The 19,088-nt window shown below is 36.7% G+C and overlaps 1 protein-coding gene across 4 annotated transcripts in view; it reads right to left on the reverse strand.

Annotated features, from left to right (window-relative positions):
- The window catches only part of Prp40 (pre-mRNA processing factor 40), a 434,121-nt gene that overhangs the window by 362,392 nt on the left and 52,641 nt on the right, over positions 1 to 19,088 (reverse strand). For all 4 annotated transcript variants that reach the window (XM_090383606.1, XM_090383605.1, XM_090383604.1 and 1 more), the window contains exons 4-5: positions 16,680 to 16,899; positions 8,294 to 8,445 (exon numbers count right to left, since the gene is read on the reverse strand). In XM_090383606.1, coding sequence (XP_090239732.1) covers positions 8,294 to 8,445; positions 16,680 to 16,899 — 372 coding nt within the window. The remainder of the gene's footprint in view (positions 1 to 8,293; positions 8,446 to 16,679; positions 16,900 to 19,088) is intronic.

A 19,088-nucleotide genomic window follows, 5' to 3' on the forward strand; every position in this document is an offset into this window, starting at 1 on the left:
ATTTTCAGCTTCAATGCAATGTAAATAATTTTAACATTGTGTTGAATAATTTTTACATTTCTTGCCAGGGTCTGCCACTACAGAAATTATGTACTTTGTTTTATGTTTAAGTATTATGAAAAATTGTTTGTCTCAAATATTATTATTAATCTATTTATTTATTGTATTACTTACTATAATCTACATAGTGCAGCAACTGAAAAATAAGACTGATGCTAGAAAAAAAGTAATGATCTCATGCATGAGTAAACTAACCTTAGTTTATTCAAAGTAACTTCCTCCCATATCCACACATACTGCATGCAACACTCATGAAGTGACTGGAACAACTGGAAGGCCGTGACTGGCATACTGTTCAATATTCTTGTCACAGTCTGAATGGTGTCGGCGTCACAAAAATAACAACCTTTCAGTGGTCCCTTGAGCTTTGGGAAGAAAAATAAATCACGTGGAAGTAAGTCTGGTGAATACGGTGGGTGCAACAGTATGTAGACTCTTTTGGTAGCCAAAAACTCCCAAACAATGAGAGCCTTGTGGCTTGGTGCATTGTCATGCAAGAGGAACCAACTGCCATCTCCATAGTGAAGCAGCACAAGACAGATTCTCTGCAACAAGCATTTCAAAACATTCATATAGTAGGTAGCAGTAATACTTTGGTCATTGGGCACAATTCCCTTGTTACCATAGAAAGTGAAGAGCATGGTTTTATTTTTGACCTTTCTTGACGAACTTTTTGGGTTTGGGAGAGTTGGCTGACTTCCACTCTACACTTTGTTGTGTGGTCATACTGAAAACACTGTCTCGTCACCTGTAACGATCAAATTCAGAAAGGTGGGTTTGCTTTTAGTGGCCTCGATGAGTTCTTTGCAGTGTTCAACTCACACCTGTCATTGACCGTCTGTTAATGAATGCGGAACAAACCGTGCACAAACCTTTGTTTTCTTCAAATTCTGGGTTATTATTTGTCAAATGGTTTCCTTATTAATGCACAGAACTTCTGAAATCATTCAGAGAATTGCATACTGGTCATTGATAATGATTTCCCATACCTTCTCAATCAACTCTGGCATTCAAACTGTTTCTGCTTGGCCTGAATGTTTGTCGTCCTCCAGCAATTCTCTTCCATGGGCAAAACATTTATGGCACTTGACACACGTGCACGAGACAGACAATGCTCTCCATATACTTGCTTCATCATTTGTTCTCCATACACTCGCTTCATCAACATTTCTGTGGCACTTTTGCCCAGTCAAACAAAACTTTGCTCTTTGTTCCGTTGTCCCTTCACAACACACATGAGACATGCAGTTTAGCTCACACTGTTTTGAAATGGCAGCAATTTCAACTAACCTTGACTGTAGTGGTCAAGGAACAATCACTCTTTCATTTCATGTTTACTTCTAGTAGATGGTAGCACCAGCACTCATCTGATAGCTCAGTCTCGTTTTTCAATTGTCATATGTGACAAAATGTAATAATGTGTGCACCTGCATTAGTTTGAATTTTCTCAAATTCAAACTAATGCAGTTGCAACTTCCTTAACAAATTTATGAACCTGAAAATGGAAGTGACTAATAATTTCATGTTTATAAATTCCCCCCCCCCCCCAGCTGAATTATTAAAAGTATGTTAAAAGTAACAACAAATGTAAAAAGCATAATGTTTTTAAATTTAAATTTTTCATAAAAAAATATTACAATTAAAACATATTATAATTTATTAGGAAAAGGTTAATCACTGGTATACTACAAGCAGAATTTTAAGAAAATCAAAAACCAATTTCTTTCTTATTTCTTTTTCAGAAAGAAAAAAGAAACTGGTGGGCCTGACAGGCCCTCTAGCACCATGTTTGTTACAATCAGGGATTCCATCATTGTTGGGCTAAAATTCAAAGTGGGGATATACCATATCTTAAAAATCTAAATTTTCAAGAAACAAACTCAGACTAATTTTCTTCCTAAAAATATCATGAACAAAAAGTGAGCTACATTTGTGTGCACATTTTATAATTTGAATAATATTTTAAAATAACATAGTGAGATGTAAATTTCATCATATCATGTATAGCGTGTTGTTATAATGTCGACAAAATGTGAATGTTTGGTGCAGCTATAAATGAAAAATTTTTTCAGTTCACTCAACTAAAGAAAAAATAGCAGACTTACACAGTACAAAGAGACCTTGCTTACCATCAATCTCAAATTGAATATCAAAGATTTAAAAAGATAAGAACATAAATGTTACTATAATTCATAGTGCTGAATGCATCAATACAAGTCATGTTCCATTAGTGCAAAATTTCTTGTCAGGGAAAGTTTAAAAAGTTTCATAATTCTGATATTTATAATATCATAATTCATATTTCTTGCCAGCAAAATTCTGAGCATCAGAATTCTGAAAATACTTCTCAGGCAATAAAAAAAAATACTGTATGACAGTAGAAACTGCAAAGAATAACACCACTGGTCTTACAAGAAAGAAATAAAATCACTTCACATTTGGGTTCTGCCACTTGTTATTGGTAAATAAAAGAAAGTCTAGCCTTCTCATTAAGCTGTATGGTAAACTTAGTTTACTGTTAAATATTTTAAGTGTTGCATGCACATGTACTAATTTGTCATGCTCTCTTTTGGTCTTTATACACATAGCATGGGTAGTACATGTGCTGATTTGTCATGCTCTTGCTTCGGTATATAATATGAAGTTGTGGAAACAACCTATAAAGGAGAAGGTAGATTTTATTTAGTGCCATTACAAGCTTCATTCAACATCAGTGTTTCCCACATCTGGATTGATCTCCAGAACAAAAGAAATGTTTCAGAAGCTGCAGCTAAAATTTGCTTCCTGATATGTTTAGTGACTTTGTCTGTTGGCTGTAGTTAAATGTCAAAAGGAATACAGACTGAGTATTTTGTCCAATCTGCTTAGTTAAATTTCTATTTTACTCAATAATTTGGGCACTGGGGCTGTTGTGCTTGAATCCTAAATACATTAAGAAAGTAGTCACTGTTATGTAGCTCATCTAAAATCATTCTCTCCATATTTGGGTACAGTACAGACAAACAGATGGATCACTTGCAGATGTGGATTCTATAGGTATGGTTGTCAGTATTTAGTAAGGTTATTGTTGTGTTGATCCAGTAAGATAACAACCAGATGCCCTCTCTGATCTGTCAAGTTGCCAACATGACAAAAGGATGTTGGTAGTTGTATTTCAAGATTTTCAGTTCTTTCAGCACACAGGAGTTATTAAATGGAAGGCATAATGAGACTTGGGTCGGCATTATTCCCAGTACAATTCATATGTTAATAGAGTTTAAATGAATATGAATAGGAACATGCCAAAAAAGGAATTTGTGAGTTAACAACCAGATGATATTCCATTACTCAATTGAGTAATGTCATCAGGCCTAAAGATGGAATAACAGAATTATAATGAAAATCTAATTTGCAAAGATAAATTATATATTAAAAATGTACCGTATTTCCCCATGTATAAGACACACCTTAATTTTGGGGCCAGAAACTTGAAAAAAAAAAAAATGTATTACATAAAGTTATTGAACTCAAGTTTTATTCATCATAAAATTCATACAACTCATCACTGTCAAAGCTCCCATCCATTAGCTTGTCCTCATCTGTGTCTGATGACGAATCACTGTCTTCATATATTGCCTCGTCCTCAGTTCCATCTATTTGAAATGCCACACTTCTTAAATGACTTGACAACGATCTCAATCTTGATATTATCCCAGAATCTTTTCATCCAGGTACAAACTTCTCCTATAGTTGGTTTCTTCACTCTTCCTGCTGGTGTCAAATTGTCCCCAGAAGACTTCATCCATTGGTTCCATCCGTCTCTCATGTCAGCTTTGAAGGGTTTGTTAATGCTGACATCAAGTGGTTGGAGCTGGGATGTCAAGGTATGACGGCAAGTTTTGTTTTTTGCTCTGCAGCAATCTTCTTTGTATTTTTTGTTATGTGTGCCCTGAAGTGATCAAGCACCAATAGGGCAGGTCTGCATAAGAGCCCACCTGGTCTCCTGCTCCAAACTTTCTCAAACTGGATCTTCATCCCATCCTAATCCATCCAACCCTTGTCATGAACGTGGACAATCACTCCTCGAGGAATGTCTTCTTTTGGCATTGTTTTGCATTTGAAAATCAGCATAGGAGGCAGCTTGGTTCCGTTGGCACAACAAGCTAGAACAACTCATCACTGTCAATTAATGGCTCTTTTCATGTCCACTTGTCTTCACAGTTACAGTTTTCACCCCCTTCTTATCAACAGATCTGTTACTTGGGACATCAAATTGAAGGGGGGCTTTGTCCATATTTGCAATCTGTCCAAACTCAAACTGATGTGTCTTTCGACATTGAATGACAAAACGATGAAATTCAAGGATCTTCTGCTCATAGCTTTCAGGCATCTTTTGGGCAAGTCTGGTGTGGGTACGCATGCTTAGTCCATTCCGTTTCATGAACCTGAAGCACCAATTATGTCCTCCTTTGAAATCAGTAACTTGTTTTTCATCAGCAATTCTTCTTACCTCATGCTGAACCATCTTTGTGGACACAGGAATTCCAATTGCCCTTTGCTCCTCAATCTATATCTTCAATTCCCTCTCTAAATTAGGCCATTTTGCTGACTTGCCTCTAATGGCCTTCTTATGCCGTGGCATTTTCAGTAGGGTTTCTTCTTCCCATAGCCAGTCTCAGATTGTTTTCTCAGTTGGAGGAGGACCAAACTTATGTTAAGCAGCACGATTTCCATTCACTTTTGCAAACTGGATCACTTTTAACTTGAATTCAGCACTGTACGAAAATCTTTTCTGAGCTATTTCTGGGCAGAACGTGGCAAAAAGTAACCTAATATACCAGTAATAAGTGTGAAACAATGAGTGCAAAGACAACAAGCACGAAAAAGCAGGAAATGCAAGTAAAAAAATCTACAACCACTGTATAAGACGCACCCAGTTTTTAGACCCCAAATTTTTCGAAAAAAGGTGCGTCTTATACATGGGGAAATACGGTAATTGGCACTGAAAACTAAAACAAAACTGAAGACAGAGGTAAGGTAGGGAAGGCATTGAGAGAAATGGGCATGGAGTGCCAGTCACAACCTTTGAGTGTCTGATCAAGAACCACTGTACAAGTTTTAAACTAATGAGATTTGCAATAAAAGTAAAGTAAAATTAAACTATATAAAAGAGAGAGAAGTTAAAAAACTGAAGATAAAAAAGGGCACTCAGAAGAGAACAGGTAATAGACAAGTGCAGGAGAAAACAGGGGTTAGTTCACAATGAGAATATTTAGGTAAAACTAATTAATAAAATTAAACTAATTAATGAGCAAATATCTGAGTGAGAGAAGACACAGTGTAGTAATCAATGGACACTGGTCTTTGTGGACTAATGTTATTAGTGAAGTCCCCCAGGGTTCGGTTTTGGACCCATCGCTGTTTTGTGTATTTATCGATGATATTGATGAAGATTATATCAGGCTTAATGCCAAAGTCTGCAGGTGATACGAAGGTTGGCAGGGTTGTTAATGACAGTATTGACAGTTTGCTACTGCAACATGATCTAGAAAAGTTAGGCAGATGAGCTGAGAAGTGTCAACTGAAGTTTAGCACTGCATATGAGTAGCAGTAACCCCATAAATGCAAAGTACTGCATATGAGTAGCAGTAACCCCAGAGTAACGTACCTACTGTGGTACTACACTCAGGCACCTGTGAGGTGATCTGATTGAGATGTTTAAGGCTTTGAATGGATCGAGCAAGCTCACTGCTAATGGGATTCTTCCTTATAGTCAGACCACACACATGAAAGGGCACAAATTCAAACTAAGGAAGGAAGGAAAGTTGCAGAATAGATATGTGGAAGTTTGCCTTTAGCCAATGAGTCATTGACTGTTGGAACAAACTTCCATCTGTTGTGAAAGTTGATAGCTTCAATAAATTCAAGGAAGAACTAGACAAACTTTTGCAGGAAATGGATAGGTGAAATGGGTATTTTTTTTTTTCTTTTTCCATGCTGTATAAGTTTGCTTTCTTGCATCATATGCCACTACTAATGTTAATGCTAATTAAGACTAGTGGATACCTAAGCCTGAAATTTCAAACAGAAAACAGAGATGAAGACAGATCAAGAAAGGGCTGCAAGGCAGAGAGAAAAAAGGGAAAGACTGTAGAGGATCTGTAAGATGTTTTAAAAGACTGAATTTTTACACCAGAGGATAATGAGAATTTCCTGAGACTAGAGGGCAAGCAACGTAGCAACAGAAGAAAAAGTAGATAGAAGAAAGATTTATTTGTATGAACTGTACCGGCAAGCAGAAGGTTCTTACTAGGAGAAGAAAGACAATGGAATAAGGAGGGGTGTACAGAATCTAACAAGCAGAAAATAAACAGGTACTTGCAATGAGGATAAAATATAAAAATAACAAAGATCTCAACATTATGGAGGGGCAAACTAAGAGGGGGGAGGAGATGAGGGGTTAAGAGGGCAAAACAGAGAGGAAGAATTAAGACTAGAACACTTAAACAGAAAAATTTTAAAGGAAATGAAGACAGCTTAAACAGGAATACCAGATAGGAATTTAAGATAATGGGGGGAAGGGGTGCTGTAGAAAGTCCAAAAGTGGGCTGCCTTAAAAATAACACAGCTATTAGGCTACAGACTGTGTGAAAATAATCTGTTAGAAGCTGGCACTTTGCTTAGCAAGGTACAGAAAAAAAAAGAACTCATTCTATTGCAGTCTAAGGTGATATTGTATTCTGTACTGACATAAATGATTTAATAAATGCATCAGGCATTATACATGAGCCATCAAAATGGAGATTCCCAAATCTCCATTTTGATGGCTAGAGAAATCCTACAACACATTGTAAACATATTATTCTCATTTCCAGTCACAGACTTCATACATTAAAGTAAACAAGATAGTCTGAAATTCTTGTTAGAAAAAAAGTGAAATATTGTGATCATAAACAGACAGACGGTTTGTAGTGATTTGAAAGTGGTAACTACACTCTTCTTGAATAATTGTCAGACAAATGTATTGTTTTCTGTGCAAGTGGAACAGCAAGACTAAAGCTGATAATTGGATTAAAAATAAGTGGTCAAAAAAAGGACTAATCTAACACCTGAAGCAAAAAAATTTCATCACCCATCACTTGGCTATCCAAGCAAACTGCTTCTGATACTGCTACATGTAAAACTGGGAATAATGTTTGTTAAGGCTGTAGATACAATTGGAAGCTGTTTCTGATATATTATTTCAAAATTTCCCAAGGTAAGTGATGCTAAACTCTACACTGATGTTTAGTATTAATATTTTTGACAAAACACAAATTCAAAAGCTGATGCAAAATGATAATTTCATAACTTCCATGTCTCAAAAAGAAGTGTAGGCTTGGTTAGCATTCAAGAGTGCTGCGAAAAGTATTTTACACATTTATAAATCAAAGGACCACGAGAAGATTATATATAATATGCTTCCTAGTCTCGAAAAACTAGGCTACAACGCGAGTATGAAGGTTTCTTTTTCTGCACAGCCACCCTGTTTACTTTCTACAGAACCCTGGTGCACTGAATGAAGAGTAGGGTAAAATATAAAAGAAAAAGAAAAGAAAAAGACACGAGTAAATGGAATAAGACAACAATAGCAGACTGCTGCTTGTGTTTGAAGAGTAAATCATATGATGAGCACAAAAGTTTCAAAAATGAGAAATTCATCCATATGCAAAATAATTGTGTCACACTACTAAGTAAAGTACTGATTTAGTGAGTGGGCTGGGGGGGCACAAATGGTAATGTATGCATCATAATTGCATACATTACCATTTGTGCTTAATATTCTGTAGTGAAAACTATCTGTTGGATTTTTGAAATACATATATATTTTGCTATAAGTAATGTCTTTTATTTTTCATTTTGTGCAAAAATTGACAACGTAGGGCAGAATCAAATAAGTATTTGAAATCAGTACTTAAAAGTTGTACAAGTTCAGTTATTTACATTAAAAAAAGTAGCAATTTAATTTAAAATGTATGCCAGTACTATGAATTATAATGACTTCAATTAATGCATAGCTTTTTAAAAATGAAGATGTACATTCTGACAATGCAAATTGATGGAAACAGCGTAACTATATCCTTTACACTGAAAAAATTATTTCCTCACAATGTAATCACTGTAATTTTCTAAAACTGAAGAACAAAATAAGAGATTTATAAAAACTGAAATCCTTTATGTTAAAATAATTTAAATGAACATATATCACTATTACCGGGTGGGATGTAGTAGCAGTTTCGGTTGATGCAGCTACTGAGGAAGGTGTGCCAGTACTACCAGCAGTTCCACTTTTGGAATGTGCAGCAGCTGCAGTGTTTGTAGTTGGTGGTGCAGAAATTACAGCTGGAGAAGTTATAGTTGGCAAAGCTAAAAATAATTGAAAATATTAATAATTCAAAATATTTTGTACATTGTGTAATATACAGGGTGTCTCAAAAATACACAGCATAACTTCAGGAATGAGTTCCTCATATGTAGACAATAAAAATATTTTATATCAACATAGTTCCGGAAATGCTTGGTTCCCGAGTTATTAACCGGAATGTCTTATCTCCCACAGGTGATTTTCTTCATCACAAAGATACTCAAATTATTATATTAGGGTTACCAGTAAATGATTACATTAACCAATATTCGTGACTGTAAATTGCGTGTGTTCTCTGGTCAATTTGCCTGTTTTGCTGGATGAAAAAACCCCAGTTTCTGGGGAAAACCTTGCTATCTACGCCTGAGACCGACTAACTCAGCCACGGAGTGAAAAAAGCCCACTAAAGTTCCTTGTGTCATCAACGGGATTCGAACCCGGGCCTTTTCCACCCGGTGTGGGCAGGACGGTGACGATACCACTGTGCTACCCGCAAAGACTCATCACAAGGTACTGACAAAATCTGGTAGTTTTCCATTCCAACCATGTACTCAAATCAGGAGCAAGCGGATATGCACTTTATGTACGGTTTGGTGGACCGCAATGCTCTGGAGGCTGGTCGTTTGTACCACGAAAGGTTCCCAGAACGAAGACGTCCAGACAGGAAAATATTTTAAGGTATCCATCGCCGTCTTTGTTGTAGTAGTAGTGGCATGTGATGCAAGAAAGCAAGCGTATGAGCTTATGCAGCATCAGCCAAAAAAAAAATCCCACCATTCCCTCCAAATGCCTGTCCAGTTCCTCCTTAAAATTATTTAACCTATCAACTTCCACAATGACAGATGGCAGTTTGTTCCAGCAATTAACCACCCGCTGGCTAAAGGCAAATTTCTGCACATCTATTCTACATCTGTCTTTTCTTAATTAGAATATGCCCCCTTAGGTTCGTAATCTGAACAAGTGGAAGGATCCCATCAGAATTCAGCATGCTCAACCCATTCACGGCCTTATACACCTCAATCAGATCACTGCGCAGGTGACTAGTCTCCAGCCACTGCAATTTGCAGAACTTAAGCCTCCCTTGGTAAGAGGATCCCTTCATTCCCCTCATCAATCTTGTTGCCCTTCTCTGTACACATTCAGGCAAATCTACATCCTTCCTAAAACGAGGCCTCCAGACCTGTACGCAGTACTCAAGGCATGGCCTGACCATTGCCTTATACAGAGGGACAATCACCTCCTTTTCCCTGCTAGCAAAATTCCTATATACATGTGAACAGGTCCCATGTTCACATTCCCTTTTGAACATGGGACCTTTACACCTCATGCTGCCAACAGAGGACGACCAAGATCTACGACTCCTGATGTAGAGGAGGAGATTTTGGATGTTGTTCATGCCATTCCTGGAATCAGCACATGCAGAATAGCAATGCAACTGGCTGTTCAACATCTGACTATTTGGAGAGTGTTGCGAGAACACCAACTGTATCCTTACAATCTGCAACGGGTACAGGCCTTGTCACCAGCAGATTACCCTATGTACATAAAGTGCATATCCAGTTGCTCCTGATTTGAGTACATGGTAGGAATGGAAAACCATGAGATTCTGTCAGTACCTTGTGATGAAGGAAATCACCAGTGGGAGATAAGACATTCCGGTTAATAACTCGGGAACCAAGCATTTCCGGAACTATATTGATATAAAATATTTTTATTGTCTACATATGAGGAACTCATTCCTGAAGTTATGCCATGTATTTTTGAGACACCCTGTGTGTGTGTGTGTGTGTGTGTGTGTGTGTGTGTGTGTGTGTGTGTGTGTATAGGTGTGTGCATGCAGGCACGTGTGTAATGGATTCTCAAAAGTAAATTTTCCAAATAACATATTTTACTATCAAAATATTAAAACCATATGGTACAAGAAAACTATAATCTTTTGCTGCACCAACAAGGAAAAAAAAAAAAAAAAAAAAACAAACTATGCACTTGTTTCACTCCTCGGTAAGTACCAATCCAGCTGACCTCTGAATCTCCCTAAGCTGACAGCCTTAACTACTAATGCAGATAACTTATTCCAGTAATTTCACACTTCATACTTTCTATAACCCACTCAATACTGCTTCCCCTGCAATTAGAATTTTTGGCACCTAGTTCTAGGATCAATTATAGCCATGAACATTTCACCTTCATTCATTTTCCTATCCACTGTTAAATTTGTCTTTCCTCATATGACTGCCCTTTTTCCAATCTTTTCAGGTATGTTACCCATCTTTGCTCCCTTTTAAGAAACTATGTAATTTTTATGTAAACACACACACACACACACGTGCGCATGTGTGGGTGTGTCGAAATTGCAATGCCATGTGATAGTCCATGAGCAGAGAAAACAAACAGAACACAACCGGTGGTGGAGGCAGAATGGAATTTCATAGTTTTAAAAGAACTGTCAAAATCTTTATCAAAAGGCTGAATCAACCCTTCGTATTTAATATTTGCATCAGGTACCAAACATACATGATACTGAGGCCAAACGCCTTCTGGACCATATTAGCTACTTTAAAAATAAACAAAGTCACAAGATCGACTTATCACGATTTTTAAACAATCTTTATTTTAAAAATTAACTAGTCATAGAATTATAATTTTTATAATAAAAAAAAATATGTTATGTAAACAGACACAGAAAAACTTGAAATAAAAACTAAATCAGGCAATTATATAATGAGATTTCTGGCATTGATGTTCTCCAGAAAATAATTTTTTTATTTCTACATACCATGGTTGACCATCTGCCGACTCCTGTTTTAAATTCTGATCTGAGGTCCTTTAGGCACCTCAGATCACAACTTGGTGATTGACTCTTCTCCAATGGAGCCTTTATCTCATGGCAATTCCCAACCTCGTATTGTTCGGCATTACAAAAATGCAAATTGGGATGACCTGCGAGATTTCTTTTCTTCTTTTCCTTGGTCAGATTACTGTTTCAAAAACTCTGATGTCAAGATTTGCTCAGATCGTGTCAGTGAAATTATTCTTGCAGGAATGGAATCCTTTATTCCACACTCCACTTTAAAATCTGGTCCTTGGTTTTCCAATAAATGTGCTAAGCTGTTCAAGAGAAGAACGTTGCATATCGTAATTGGCTTGTTTCTAATTCTTCAGTTTCATTTTCTGCCTACACCAAAGCTCGCAACAATTGTAAAGCAGTTATTAATCGGTCCAAACTAGAGTTTGAACAGGCTAAGAGTAGAAAACTTGCTTCTTGCTCTAATGGTAGCCAAGCATTCTGGTCTCTTGCCAAAGCTATTGGCCGAAACTTTTGCCCATCTCTGCTCCCACCTCTGTCCAAACCAGATGGTTCTGTTGTCACTTCAGCCAAGAATAAAGCTGACCTGCTAACATCCCATTTTTCTTCCAACTCATGTATTAATGATCTTGGTAAAATACCTCCCACCATTCCCAACACGCTCCATTCAATGCCTCCTGTGGTCTTCCGTCAAAAGGATGCCAGAAGGATTTTGACGAATCTTGATGCTAAGAAAGCTCCAGGTTCCAATAGTATTTCTCCACTTGTTCTCAAAACCTGTGCTCCTGAACTTATCCCTGTTGTTTGTCGCCTTTTCTCACTTTCTTATTCCAAAGGTGGGAAATTTGCTCATATCCAGCCAGTTCCTAAAACGGGTGACAAATCCTTCACATCCAATTATCGTCCCATTGAAATTACTTCTACTCTTTCTAAAGTAATGGAGAAATCAATTAACCACCAACTCTTAAAACTACCTAGAAACCTTCCGTCTAATCAATGATCGCCAGTATGGATTCCGTCAGTGTCGATCCACTGGTGATATTCTCGCTTATGTTACCCATTTATGGACTAATTCAATGGAAAAGTTCGGTGAAACACAAGCAGTTTCTCTTGACATCTCAAAGGCTTTCGATCTTGTCTGGCATAAAGGTCTTCTAAACAAGCTTCCATCTTATGGTTTGCCAACTGGTTTTTGTAACTGGTTATCCAGTTTTCTCTCTGATCGCTCACTGAGGGTGATGGTAGATGGCTCTCTGTCTTCTAACTTCTCCACTAATGCCAGTGTCCCCCAAGGTTCAGTTCTTTCCTCCACTCTTTTCCTCTTATATATTAATGACCTTCTTCCATTGACCGGAAATCCTATCCATAGTTTTGTTGATGATAGCACATTGCATTCCACTTTCCATTTTGAGAAACCTTGCCCTGCTCAATCAGCTTCAACTAAATTTGCTACCAATTCATTAAATGCCAATCTCCAGGTAATTCTCTAGTGGGGCAAAGACAACTTGGTTGATTTCAATCCTTCTAAAATCCAGTCTTGTCTTATATCTCACAAAAAGGATTCTTCTGCTCCTATGCTTATCTTTAGCGACACTCTGATTTCTAGGCAAAATGATATATCTCTTTTGGGGATTACCCTGACTTCTAATCTCTCTTGGCACAAGCACATTACAAATATTGCTTCCTCTGCATCTAAAAAACTTGGTTTTTTCTTTTGCTCTCAGCGTTACTTTTCTTCCAAACAGCTGTTCACTCTTTACAAATTGCAAATCTGCCCTACCATGGAATATTGTTCCCATATCTGAGGTGGTGCCCCCCAAAACCTCTCTCAGGCTTCTTGATTCCGTTCAGAAGAGGACAGTTAGGTTAATTAATGATTCATCTCTAACAGAGTCTCTCCACTCGCTGTCTCATAGACGTAATGTTTCTGCTGCATGCCTCTTCTACAGATATTTCCATGGGGACTGAACTGGCTTCTATAATTCCCGCTCTCTCTTTCAAAACAGTCTTAACACGTGCCACCACCAGCCAACATCCATTTACTGTCCAACTTCAAACTCACAGAACCAACTTTTCATCTTCCTCGTTTATTCATTCAACTGCCGTTTTCTGGAACAACCTTCCTTCATACGTATTTCCTGAAAATTACAGAAGTTCAAGTCCATTGTCAACAAATATCTTCTTTTGTCTTCTCAATCTTCAACCCAAGCACGGTACTAAGTACTATGGGTTCTAATATCCTTCGTGTTTGGGGTTTACATTAAAAAAAAAAAAAATTATGGTACTGGTAAAATACTAAACTGAAAATTAGAAATCTATTATTTTGAAAAAGTTATCACAAGTCTTTCTAGTAATTTTTTCCTAATAACAAATTAATTTTTTAGCTAGAAATAACCTTAAGGATATGTATTTTATATGAAAAACTTTAAGGATTTCTTTTATTACTCCCTTCCCATCTTCAGATCAAGAATTGTGAAAAGGTGACAACTCTAATTAAAATGAAGAATTTCTTATTAAGTAAATAACTTAATGCTTAACACTGAACACTTGTGTGCTGCCCTTATTATGGAAATGAAAATGATCAAGCAGACCATTTTATGAGGCATTGCAAATAGTAAGGGCAAACTCGACAAAACAGAAAAAACAATTTTTTAGTTTTTTCCTAACTTTTGAAATATATATATATATATATATATATATATATATATAACATAAACCCTATTCTAAGAATCTAACATTGCAACACTGTTCATTGTCTAGCTGACCTCTAATATTCTGAAAGTTACAAGAGAATACAATGAGAGTAGGATTTAGTGGCAACAGCCTTGCCAATACAAGAGGCAAAATTGACAAGTTACAATACTCCGCACTTTTGCTTTCATGCTCTGCCCTTCAGGATGTTCAACAGTATGCTCGATTTATTATCATCGATTCACTAGATCATAAAAGTGTCGTTATAAATTACAGAGCTATATTATCACTAACGAATGTATCCTGTAATAGAAAATATTTGCCCTAGATGTTGAACCAATGCATACACTTGCTCTGCTTAAGCGAGGCTTTGCTATCTCATAGCTTTTCTTGTGTGTGTGTTTGGACAAGACTGTGGTAAAAGTTAGCTTTTTACTTTACTATAGTGTATATTACAGAAAATATCAGTCTATAGTTGTTTAGTTGACAGGAGTTCTGCACTAAATAATAAGATGAGCTCTTTGGGTAATAACCAGCTGGGATGATATACTAGGAAAACATAAAGACACAAAAGTGTTTGGAATGTTTCAGTTTAGAAAAGAAATAGGAATCGAGGCGAAGCATACACTTCTTGAATTACGAAGAAAACCATACCTGCCCCTAATGGCGGTTCACCTTGCAAATGTAATTGCTTTGATAAAATCGGCATGGAAAACATCAATGTTATTTTCGATGAATTCTGGAAAATACATGACTATAACCTTCAGAACGCTTATCTTTTCAATATTTTATCCAGTGTAGATGTTAAAAGAAGTAAAATAAAAAAAAATAGGTCTAGCTGTACTCCATGGCAGATAAAATATACTGTTTTCTTTGATAATAGTGTGTTCAAAAGCAGTTTACAGTATATATATGGAATGTTGGAAAAATGTGCCCAAACATTTTTTGGCTGTGAAGGGATATGGCCTTTTGGCTATGAAGGGATACTGCAACGTTGTCCAAGCTTGTAACTGTTACAACTGAAGGTGGTGCAATAAAAGGTTCTTTCTTAAAACTGGTATTTCAACTGCTGATGGTTGTGGAAAAAACAACAAGCTACAAAGAAAGTGGCAATAGGAGATCTAGAGTTATAGAACACGACCTCACCGTCGGGCATCCAGTCATTACAGTCGGTCTAAAAGCCCATGCAGAAAATATCTCCCTGCGGGACTTAATATTAATATGTTATATACACTTTATGGAGAATGGCTGAAGGAAAAATATCCAGACAGTGAACTGGTTACAAAACATTACTATCATGATGGATGTGTTTAATGGAGACTTTAATCAGCTTTGAACCACAAAAAGTGAGATGTGCAATAAGTATGACGAACTCAATACAGAAATTAAAACTTTAGATAAAGAGTAAGATGCTGTGCACATTAACGAACTTAAGACCCAAAAAGAACTACATGAAAAGCCAAATGTGCACACTTTTTAGAACATATATGTAAATACAATGAAAATGACTCTGTTGCTGCTATACGATCAATCTACAAGCTTTGCCGGTGCCTAAACTTTCGAGTGGCATCCAGTATTACAAATGGAAATTATGGACATATAACTTTGGAGTAAACAACATAAAACAATGTAAGTATGGGATGAAACTGTTGCTTTATTCAGCTGTTTCATATATGATCCTTAGCTGGTTGTTCAACAGCTGTTGAGCCATTCACGCTAAACTTGTAACACCACAGAAACAGGAACACTTAACCATGTTGGCTGTTGTTGGCATACCGGCACCTCACACCTTTCCCCCATAGTCATTCCATGTTCAAAGTTAGAAAGATCTCAATGCCAACTCATGGCATTGAGATCTTCCTTGTAGACACTCAAAAACTGATCGGCACATGTGCAAACTACAATCTATTAGCCATACCTAACTTTTCACCTTCACCAGTGTCACAGACCAGACCATTCCTACACAGTGGGGGGAGCTGCTAATGCAAAGCCAACTAAGCGTACATGAATATATACAGTATATACAACTTTAAAAAAATTTAATTTTATACTCTATTTTTTTTTAAAATGCATATTTTGACATTCATTTATTGTCTGGTTAACAATCACAATTTGATCGACAACTTGAACTTGGCAAGAAGGTTTTCGGAAAATCCCAGTCTAACAATTTATATGGTTCGTATTAAGCAAGGCTGGGTGTCTACGGCAAAACAGTTATTCATCTTAACTAGCAGTTTTAACAGTTTACTACTTACACAGAATTATTACCTCATTCGCCACTTCTATTATCAATACCCATTGATCACTAATTGGGTCACTAATCTGGTTCACAAATAATGATTATACAATAAAATGATAAAAGAAATTTCTCAATATCTTTGGAAATGCATTAAACATTTAAGGTTCAGAGGTGAAATAATAACCCAGCACAATCAGCTTTTAACACACTGCTTTGGTAAATGACCAATTAAAGAACTTGAAAAATTTTCTGATTCTTGGGTGGTCCATTGTATTCTCCTATTTTCCTTAGACAGCCAGAATATGATGCCAGGTAATGGACTGCCAGGTGTGGAAGTTGTTCAACTGTGACTGGTTTTACACATAAAAGAAACTGATTTCCACAACTATGTACTATACATTTCCTGTAATATTTAAATGAAACTTGCATCATCATTAAACAGTAACATAATACAAGAAAACTAGGAGGGTTAATTAAGAAATAAACAAAAATCACATTACCAGCCTGGCCAATTGAGGGTGGCTGAGGTGGAATTCCTCCAAAGTGTGCCATAGAAAAACTTCCAGGTGGCATTCCTGCAGGTGGGAAATGAGGAGGCATTCCCATACCAGGTGGAATAGCACCACCCCCTGGAATCATTAGTGGAGGTGGTCTAGAGGTATCAGGGGGAGGTGGTCTTGGAGGTAGCAAATGATGACCTGGAGGAACATGGGGTGTCACCTATATATAAAACATAATAAGCTACATAGACTTGACAGAAGAATTCTACACAGTATAAAATTTGGAAAATGAGGGTTCCTCAAAAAAAGTTTTGTCCCACAATTTTCTCTATTAAAATTTAAAACACAATAAGGAGATAAAAATTTAAAAATTTAACTAACTAAAAGTAATTATATATTTCAGAGCATTATTTGCTTTCTTCCAGGAAGAAATTTTCCATAAAATTGAGATATACTAGGGGTGGCTTCTTTAGTGGCACACCTCCTGATGTGACACACAAACAATTTTTTAAAAAATCATAAAAAATGAAGCTAAACACACAGTTTAAATTCCACTTTTATATCCAGAAATTATGACCTGAGGATTTCAACGTAATAGAATCTAGGATTCATACTTAGCACCTTCCAGTATTAATTTAGTGGGTAAGTCGGGGGCTGTTAGTGAGCTCCTTGGGACATTAATTAAATTTATTTGACAAACATAAAATTGTTTTAATTTTTTTTTTTTAATTATAAGCACTTTATACAGTACTTGTAACAAAAAGTTAGTTAGCTAACTAGCATTTATGTAGTTAGCAAAAACGTTTAGTAGTGCCAAGTATGCATCAGTATGGGGGGGACGGTTTCCAACAGCCTCTGGATCTGCCTCTAAGCGGCACACAAAGCAATTTCAACAAAATATGTTGCATGCTGCAGGAAAAGGATACACAGAGTTAAAGCACTTTCATCTTGCTACAGAACATAAATCAAAATGAAAATTCTAGAATTCTGTGAAGTTGATGATGTCATAGGACAAATCTTTGGTGGGTTACTATTGGGAGGATATCCTTACTACTTTGGACGCTACTGTAGCTGACCACCTAACGCTTAGGGGAGAAAACTGAATACTCTGGAGTAACAACAATCCTTGCAAGGTCAGAAGCCTGTTTGGCTTTTGATCTGTTGTTAGTGACTTTTTTTTTTGAGATCTGGAAGTACCAATAGATGATGATGGATAAGAAAGATGATGGCACTGTTAGAGATGTAATGATGTCAGAAATGAAGACTTCTTGGTAGAAGAGGTGGAGATAAATGATAAAGAAACCCTTTCTCATTAAGTATCCTTAAAGCTGATTAGTAGGCCTTCTGTTTTGTAAATGTGAAAGTGGTAACTATAAGAACAATGAGCCAAATGGGAGAATAATATCCCCCCCATTTCTACTGATGGTACAGGATTAATCCTTCTGTATGTGAAAGATGCAGCTCCCTTTTATGACCATGAACCATTTGCAATTATAATAGACTACTTTGGTTTTAGAGAAAATACACGTTTTCCATAGCCAGGTGGGCAGGAGCAGCAGTGCGAAGCACACGCTTCTTGATTAGACCGGGGTTCGAGCCCGTGACCACCAAATATCCCAGGAGCAATATGGCCTTAGTTGCTAATGCTCCTAAAAACCAAATAACAAACAAACATTTTCCATGTGATAAGTTTTAAATCAGACCAACTGGTAAGTCGGGATTTTTTTTTTTTTTTTTTTTTTTACAAATTTTTTAAAAAAAATCATTAAAATGGTGATGTTTCTGGATTCCTTATTGATTTCTGTCATCAGGCCAGGGTTTGAGTTTTGAGAATTTTTGCTTGGAATAACAGTTGCCACATTAAAAACAAAAAAAAAAAAACCTAAAACTGGATTATACTCAAAGTGCAGCCCAATTTTAGGTTCATTCTAGATCACTTTCTTATAAATTCTCAGGTTCAGTATGATTTCTATGTTCCTCTACCTACTTTTGCATTACTTATATTGGCCAGAGAATTTGGCAGTCGCAGAAGAGGACAGCCACCAAACTAGATTCAGGAATTTACAAGAAAAGAACGTAGTCAAGCATATCATCGTGGAAGATCATGGATTCAACCCCAGAAAACCAGTTCCTAAACAAAGTCCATCAAAATATGAAGGCCTCTAACTGAGACCCTCTACACAGACAGTTTGATCCAATATCATTAACGGGAACAAGGGGAAGGTCACTATCTCCCTCACCTGGCTCATCTTATTCCACAGTTTACCTGCTTACAAAATTGGAACCCCACTAATCATCAGTAGAGCTCCAGAAATATCCTACCAGGAGAGTTATTAAATGTTCACTTTTTCATATAAAGCTATATATTTGTCATCATTTTGTTGACAAATATACATATATTGATGACAG

Source organism: Mastigoproctus giganteus, chromosome 10, assembly GCF_048544385.1.
Source record: "Mastigoproctus giganteus isolate SK-2022 chromosome 10, ASM4854438v1, whole genome shotgun sequence".
Lineage (NCBI taxonomy): Eukaryota > Metazoa > Arthropoda > Arachnida > Uropygi > Thelyphonidae > Mastigoproctus > Mastigoproctus giganteus.